General features: G+C 43.6%; 1 protein-coding gene across 1 annotated transcript in view; it reads right to left on the bottom strand.

Moving 5' to 3' along the window:
- AP4E1 (adaptor related protein complex 4 subunit epsilon 1) overlaps positions 1-8316 on the bottom strand; it is a gene marked incomplete at its 3' end in the record, with an annotated part of 71544 nt that extends 63228 nt beyond the window's left edge. The window contains exons 1-3 of the mRNA XM_081097982.1: positions 8104-8316; positions 4908-4979; positions 1023-1146 (exon numbers count right to left, since the gene is read on the bottom strand). Coding sequence (XP_080954108.1) covers positions 1023-1146; positions 4908-4979; positions 8104-8253 — 346 coding nt within the window. The 5' untranslated portion in view covers positions 8254-8316. The remainder of the gene's footprint in view (positions 1-1022; positions 1147-4907; positions 4980-8103) is intronic.
- Between the last annotated feature and the right edge of the window lie 582 nt (positions 8317-8898).

Raw genomic sequence — 8898 nt, forward strand, 5'->3', positions numbered from 1 at the left:
AGTTCACCCATTTTTGTTTAATGAGGTTTTTTTAAAATATATTTTTACTAGAGGCCTGATGCACAAAATGAAATTCGTGCAAGGGGCTCGGCCCTCGCAACCGCGGCTTCATCCAGAAGGTCGTCACCTGTCCAGTCTAATTAGCATATTATGCTTTTATTATTATAGATTGACTTCAGAGAGAGGAAGGGAAAGGGAGAGAGAGATAGAAACATCAATGATGAGAGAGAATCATTGATCAGTACCTCCTGCACGCCACCTGCTGGGGATCGAGTCTGCAACCCACACATGTGCCCTGACGGGGAACTGAACCATGACCTCCCAGTTCACAGGTGACATTCAACCACTGAGCCAGGCCTAGTTTAATGAGTTTTGACAAATATATATATAGTCATCCAACCACCATCACAAGAACAGGCAATTTTTAATCTCTATAACTCCAAAATGCTATGAATCAGGAAAAATGACTTTATTTATTGGCTCTGAGTTTTGAAGTACTATTACCTTTTTAGAGCTTTGGAAACTACAAGGCAATGTTCTAAAAACATACTATACTAAAGGACCACTGCACAAATTCGTGCACAGGTGGGGTCCCTCAGCCTGGCCGGCGATCGGGCCGATTGGGGCATCTCGCCCAGTCCTGATCGGGGCCGACCAGGGCCAATCGGGAGGTTTTAATCGGGGCGATTGGGGCGACCAGCTGGAGGGAGGGACCACGGCAGGTTGGCCAGCCGGAGGGAGGGGTCATGGGAGGTTGACCGGCCAGGGGGAGGGACTGCGGGAGGTTGGCCGGCCAGGGGGAGGGACCGCGGGCTGTTGGCAGTGGGAACGCACTGACCACCAGGGGGCAGCTCCTGTGTTGAGTGTCTGCTCCCTGCTGGTCAGTGAGCGTCATAGCAACTGGTCGACCAGTTGGTCTTAATGGTCACTTAGGTTTTTATATATATAGATACCTGCCATCATTCAGTTTATATAGTAATTGGAACTTTAAAGGCAACATTAAGTCTTGAACACATACATACCTACTCTTTTTTCTAAAAGGTTTCCTTGTTGTGCCAACTTGATTGCATGTATGTAGCCAAAGGAAGCATCATATCCAAGCATTTCGCAATATATAAGTCTCACCATACATTCCTTCATCGTTTTCTGAAAAGAAAAATATCCAGTAACTGTGTAAATAAATAGAATGTTTTATATTTTAATTCTGTTGTAATCATTTAACAAGGAAATCCTTTAATCCTGGCACTGAAAAGAGTTTGTGTTTGTGTGTGTGTGTGTGTGTGTGTGTGTGTGTGATAAATTAATCACCTTAAGTCAGACTTTATAAATAAAAGTTGCTCCATAGCCCTAACCAGTTTTGCTCAGTGAATAGAGCACTGGCCTGTGGACTGAAGGGTCCCAGGTTCGATTCCAGTCAAGGGCATGTACCCTGGTTGCGAGCACATCCCAAGTGCGGGGTGTGCAGGAGGTAGCTGGTTGATGTTTCTCTCTCATCGATGTCTCTAACTCTCTATCCCTCTCCCTTCCTCTCTAAAAAATCAATAAAATATATATTAAGCCCTAACTGGTTTGGCTCAGCGGACAGAGCATTGGGCTGCGGGCTCAAGGGTCCCAGGTTCAATTCCGGTCAAGAGCATGTACATTCGTTGCGGGCACATACCCAGTAGGGAATGTGTAGGAGGCAGCTGATTGATGTTTCTAACTCTCAATCCCTCTCCCTTCCTCTCTATAAAAAATTAATAAAATATATTTAAAAAAAATATATATATATATATATATATTTAAAAAAATAGTTGTTCCCTAACTTAACTACCAACAGTATTCATTTTAGTAAAATAATTTCAATATTTTGTTAGTCACAATACTATAAAATAAATCAACTGTAGCTATTTATAATTCTAGATGACTCTCATATAAAATTTGGTCATAATATGAGACACATGATTGATCCTCAGAAAAAATATTGCCCACAGTAATGTGAGTTGGCTTCTAGAATGCAGCACACTATTTTAATATATTTTATCAACTGAAAACATTCATAAAATTCCCACAAGTTGGTAGTAATTTCTGTCATAAAATATTTTTCACATTTAAAAACAAAATTTCACCCTAGCCAGTTTGGCTCAGTGGATAACGTTGGCCTGCGGACCGAAGGGTCCTGGGTTCGATTCCAGTCAAGGGTACAATTGCAAGCTCCTCCCCGACCCAGGCCATGGTCAGGGCTCGTGCAGGAGGCAACCAATCAATATATTTCTCTCACATCAATATTTCTGTCTGTTTTTCCCCTCTCCCTACCACTCTCTCTTAAAAAAAAAAAAAAAAAAAAAATCCTCAAGTGAGGATTAGAAAAAACACACAAAAATAATAAATAATTGCATGTGAATTATTCAGAATTATTATGCTGTATGTAACATTCAACAGTTAGCTTTATAGGCATTCTTTTTCCAAAACTCTCACAATTATTATGAACTACAGGACATGATTTCATTAATGGTAGAGCCATTCCAATCTTTAATCTTTTAACTGGGTCTTTCAATATTTACAACACAAGTGAATAAGTTGTGTTAGAAGATTCTATTAATATATTTGCATTTTTAAGTATTTGCATCACTGAGTATTCATTCTAAATACTTATAGCATGTTTAATCAGAAATAAAAATAAAATGTGTTTCAAAATAAAAAAAAGCTCAGACTTCTAATATTTAAAAATTAAAGTTAGTATACTATAGGATTACTGAATCACAAATCCTTAGGAAACAAAATATTTTATGATTTTTCTAAAATTAAATCTTTATTGTTGAAGAGATTACATGTCCCCTTTTCCCCTCATTGACCCCTTCTAGCCCGCCCCCATCCCACTTCACCATACACTATTGTCTGTGTCCATGGGTTATGCATATATGCATACAAGTTCTTATGTTGATCTTTTCCCACCCACCCACCACTACCTTCCCTCTGAGATTCCAGAAACAATAAAATATTTTAATGTAAGCATAATAATGTTTAATATTTCATTATTATATATGTATATATGTGAAATAAAGAGTTTAAAAAGAAACCATAGGAAAATCTTAGGGGAATAAGGTTTAATTCAGGTCGCTTGTACTTAAAGTAATATAAACTAATTCATTACCACATTAAGACTACAAATACTAAAAACACAAGCTTGTAAGATACTGGAAGACCCTCTTCAAAGGGCTTCTATATAAATTAGGAGTGAAAGTGTTCACTTAAGCCATTAAGTATCAACCTTGGTTTTATAACATTTATCTCAGAGTTTTTCAAAAGTCATCATGTACTTACATTTATATTACAGACATTGCTATTCTCTTAGTTTTAGAGAAGAAGGTATATCCCCCATTGCAGGAATTCTCTTTACAACTGTCTAACAAACTCACCCAACCTCTTCATGACCACCTCAGGGACAGACTACCCTGTAAAGCATGTCCATAGTTGGATGGCCATAATTATAACATCTCCCTTCCTAACTTCCACCTATTTATCTTAGTTCTGCCCTCACCAGGTTTATGCCTGGTAGCAAGAAAAATTATATTTATTGATGCCAATTATAGAAAATGGAAATCTAACATAGTAAAAAAGTGGGAAACCATTTCTGCTTAACATTCCTATCAAGTACTACGAAACACGATATTATAGGTACACAGACTTATGTACACACACAAACATATATACATAGATACATCAAATTAGTTATGTTTTGAGTCTCCTTTGTCCACATATTTTGATCATACAAGGAAATATATACATTCTCTCAGACTTTACAAGTGCTATTCACGTACAGGCATGTACTCATGCAAAATAATCACCCAATATTTTTATTAGAGGAAGAGGGAGAACATTCCCAGTGACTTACATACAGAAAGCACTCACTAAAACTCTGTTGAGTAAATATTGCTTGGGAAAATCTAATTATGTGAAACCATATTAAAATTAGCAAAGAAAAAAACCCACATAGGTCTTAATTTAACAATGTAGGAACAGTCCTATAGTGACCTGCATAAAGTAGCCACTCATTAAAAAGTTTATGTGCCCTGGCCGGTCTAGCTCAGTGGTTGGAGTGTAGGCCCATAGACGGAGGGATCTCAGGTTCAATCCCTGGTCAAGAGCACATATTTGGGTTGCAGGTTCGATCCCCCGCCCCTGGTCAGGATACATGCAGGAGGCAAACAATCAGTGTGTCTCTCTCACATTGATGTTTCTCTCTCTCTCTCTCTCTCTCTCTCTCTCTCTCTCTCTCTCTCCCCTCTTCTTCCCTCCCTCCCATTTTCTCTAAAAAAAATAAATTAAAATAAAATAATAATGGAAAAAATATCCTCGGGTGAGGATTAACAAAAAAGTTGATGAAATTAATGCTGTTTGAAAAATCTAACTATGTAGAACCAAGTTTAAAAACAACTGGATTGTGATTTAGCTGCTAGGCAATATACTTAGTTTTATAGCAAAAAAAAACAACACATTTTTTTTATCTTGTCAGTCAGTCAACCTATACTCCAAGATATATAAACCTATACTCGAAGATATATAACAGTAAAATGAGATCTACAATGTGTCAATTTGGATCTGATAATATTAATTTAAATGACATATATTCACCTTTTTACAGAGCACAATATTAAAACAGTAAGATCAGCACTAGGGTTCCAGGAGTATTGCCACATTTATGCAAATTATCATCACATTGGCACTAAAATAACTTAGTCAAGCAAATCTTGCTCCATGCAGTCAGTCAATAATAAAAGGCTAAAGTTAACATCTGACTTGCTACCATCCATAACTGATTGTGATAAATTAGATTTTAGCAAGTGATCAATTAGATGTCACTTTGGAGTCCACAGTGGACCAGATTTCAAATTCCAAATGTGCTGACGCTGACTATGCAAACTTACCAGTGTTGTTGTAGGAGCAGAAACAGCTGCTTTCAGATTACTTAGTTCCTGCTGGATTAGTTTCTCTTCCTCCTGAAAAAGTGAGCATATTTAAATGCATGAACAACTGCCTTTTTAAACTATACAGTATTTTTAAAACTTTTTATTTTTTTAATATGTTTTTATTGATTTCAGACAAAGGGAGAGAGAGAAAAACATCAATCAGCTGCCTCCTGCAGGCCCCCTACTGGGATTGAGCCTGAAACCCGGGCATGTGCCCTGACTGGGAATCGAACTGGCAACCTCTTGGTGCATGGGTCAATGCTCAACCACTGAGCAACATTAGCTGGGCTGTAACAGTATTTTTAAAGGGAAAATATAATTAACAATATTTTCAATAAAAATAAACATTATTTTAAAGGAGAGTTATAAAAATTATGTCATTAAGATTTGCTTAAAGGCATTTATCCAATCCTCAGTCTCTCATTCTTGGAAAGAATATATATTTCCAGTCTAACCCATCTTCCTCTTTCTTCACTCAGTTACTGACCCCTTAAAGACAGTTTAGTAGGAAAAAAATTTTTTCTTTTAATAAACAGTGGAGAAAAAGAAAAGAAATTCTTCATGTAGTGGCCAACAAAAAGGTTCTCACACCTTTCCCTTAAAATTAAAAAGCCTTCATGGAATAGAGAAACAGGGTAAGGCAGAAACAAAATCAGTCTGTTTCCCTTACACTATATTCTTCTCTATCTTTTTCTCCTTATTTCTCACCTTTCCCTATAAATACATCAATGTGGCCACTTCCACTCTCTGCATTGTATTTTACCTTCTTAAAGGCACTTGAAAAGTGGCCCCATTTTTGGCTAATATAATGCTATCTTTAAATTACACATTGAATTAACAGGTGTCCATTTGGTGGCTAACCAAGAACTACTGGTAAAGCACTACCACATATAGATACCTTACATATAGTTTCAAACCTCAATTTGGGACCAAATTTTTTTTAACGTATTTTTTATTTGTTTTTATTGATTTCAGAGAGGAAGGGAGAGGGAGAGAGAGATAGAAACATCAATGATGAGAGAGAATCATTGATCGACTGCCTTCTGCACACCCCCTACTGGGGATTGAGCCCACAACCCAGGCATGTGCCCTTGGCCGGAATCGAACCTGGGACCCTTCACTCCACAGGCCGACGCTCTATCCACAGAGCCAAACCAGCCAGGGCACCAAATTTTTTTTTTATTTCATTCAGCATCTTATAAAAATTAGCAAAGGACAAAACATTAAGACAATATTAAGTCCATAAATAATGAATTCTGAATGTGAAGCAGACCCTCCCCAGTACAGCAGCATCTTATCTCAGTTTTAAAAGAACTTTTTCAACACCCAGAGCACTCTGAAGAAAAGCCTTCCCTCGCTGCCTTTCCCTCTCTCCTGGCACTTACATCACTGTATACTCTTCTACTCGTCCAAGCCCAAGATGAACGACCCACTCCCTGGGAAGAGAAAGTGTGTTTTCCTGTTTCCTCCGTGTCTCCCACATAACCTCTTCCATAAAAACAACTGAACAAATTATGACACAGTAACGTGATTTTGTAAAGATACAAGCTCCTTGAAGCTTTGAATGAGTATCTTGCACAACCTGTGCAACTACCCAAAGTTGTGGGAATGTAATCACTTGCAAAATAACTGCTCATCTTCAAAGCCCATCTGAGGCAGTGACTCACGCAGTAAACTGTACATGTTGGAAGAATTATGCTTTTTTCTTTGCCCTACCCATTGGTCTAACTCAGTGGTGGGCAAACTGCGGCTCGCGAGCCACATGCGGCTCTTTGGCCCCTTGAGTGTGGCTCTTCCACAAAATACCACGTGCGGGCGCACACCTACAGAGCGACTGAAACTTCGTGGCCCATGCGCAGAAGTCAGTTTTTGGCCTGGGCGTTAGAAGAAGTGGGGGGTGTCGGTTGGTTGGGCAATGGGAGACACGCCGCAGGTGGGCCCCGGGATACCAAGTGCAGGGGGGAGAGGGGCGAGGGGGGCGGGCGGGGGGGACATGCAGGATTCATGCAGGAGTTGAGTGAGCCAGTCAGTCAGCAGTCTCATTGTGCAGTGGTTAGTACTAGTCGGGTCCACAAATGGTGCGCGGGTGACAAAAGTACCTACTCGAAGCATAAAGTTACCTGTATTTTTCCAACCAGCTGCAAATCCTACAGGTATTTTTGTCATCAATTTAAGAATTGTAATTCTTTTGTGTTGGTGGCTTTATTATTATCAAATGAAACACTTGCCCTGACTGGTTTGGCTCAGTGGAAAGAGCGTCGGCCTGCAGACTGAAGGGTCCCGGGTTCGATTCTGGTCAAGGGCATGTACCTTGGTTGCGGGCACATTCCCAGTGGGGAGTGTGCAGGAGGCGGCTGATCGATGTTTCTCTCTCATCGATGTTTCTTACTCTCTGTCCCTCTCTCTTCCTCTCTGTAAAAATCAATAAAATATATTTTAAAATAAAAATAAAATGAAATATTTTTTAGGTGCCCTGTTTGAGATGGCTACAAAGAAAAAGCAAAAACGGAAGACGAAAACCGTTAATTTAAAGTTGAATGTACCTACCTATATAGTTTAAGTTTAAAAAATTTGGCTCTCAAAAGAAATTTCAATCGTTGTACTGTTGATATCTGGCTCTGTGGACTAATGAGTTTGCCGACCACTGGTCTAACTAAACACCTCAAGCTCCCCCAAGATACTTGACAGCGGGTTCAGATGGCAGGGTCTGCTCCCGCGGGTGGCATCCGCAGAGGGCGAGCTGGGGGAGAGAAGGAACCGAGGAGGGGAGGAGGGAGAAACTTGGCGGGCGGTGCGTGCTGACACCTGCTCCCGCTGGCATTCTCACGCCGTGATGTCTCGCCCAGTCCTCCCAACAACCTATGGCACATGCATGGTCTCTTCCCACCTCAGCGCCCAGGAAACACCTGCAGGCTCAGGAACCAGCGATCTGCCCGCCGATCCCGAGTGGGCGTCAGGGCCCGGCCCATGGACACCGGCCTCCCAGCTGTCAGTCCCGGCGGGAGAGTGCCGCGTCCACACGGACGCAGAGATGCACCGACACACGCTGCCCGAGCCCCGCGGAGGGCCAGCCCCTGGCTCCGGCGGACACCGGCCTCCCCGCGCGGGGCCTCCCGGGCGCCCCGACCTCCGGCCGGGCCCGGCCCGCGCTTACGTGCTTGGAGGTGAGCGCGGTGATGCCGCGGATGAGGCCGCCCAGCCGCGAGGAGAAGGGCGCCCTGGCGGCCGCGGGCCCGCCCGCCCCCGGCGTCTGCAGGAAGAGTCCCGGCAGCGCCGTCAGCGTCTTCTCCACGATGTCGCTCATCGCCGCCGCCGCCGCCGCCGCCCGCGCCCCGGCCTCCGCCCGGCTTCATGCCCGGCCCAGCCCGCCGCCCGCCGCCCGCCCGGCCTCCGTAGGCACTTCCTGTTTGTTTGAAGCAGAAATCTTTATTGATGCTCCGCGTGGTCAAGCACAGTGCAGTTCTCGGCAGAGGCCGCGCGGGGGCGCGAGAGGCCGCGGGGAGAGGCACTCGCACAGCCTGCGCGCGCCGTTTGACATCGGGAAGGAAGGAAAGGGCGCCCGAGGCCCCCTCAAGGGCAGGTGCCTGTTTCTGGTCCCGCTGGGCCAGCGCTCACTCCCTCCACCGCACCCCGAGGCGCCATGTGCGGCCCCGTCCGCGCGGTGCTGGGGACCCCGGCGGTGTTGAGTGACAGACGGCCGGGCTGCCCTACAAGTCCGTCCCTTTCTTCTCCTGGGATTTAGGAAACCGCCAGGCCAGGCCCGCCCCGCCACCTCCTGCTCGGGTCGCAGGGTCACGGTCACTCTGCTGGAGGGCCCCCCAGCCCCAGGCAGCCAGGATGCGGCCCCTGCCCTCGCCCGGGCTCCCGCCTGCTTTTCCAGGAAGGAACTGATCACGGCCGCCCCTGCACGAATATGTCTGCCCCCAGAGAGATGATCTATTGCTCTTGC

The sequence above is a fragment of the Myotis nattereri genome, assembly GCF_964212035.1.
Source record: "Myotis nattereri genome assembly, chromosome: 1".
NCBI classification, from domain to species: Eukaryota; Metazoa; Chordata; class Mammalia; order Chiroptera; family Vespertilionidae; genus Myotis; species Myotis nattereri.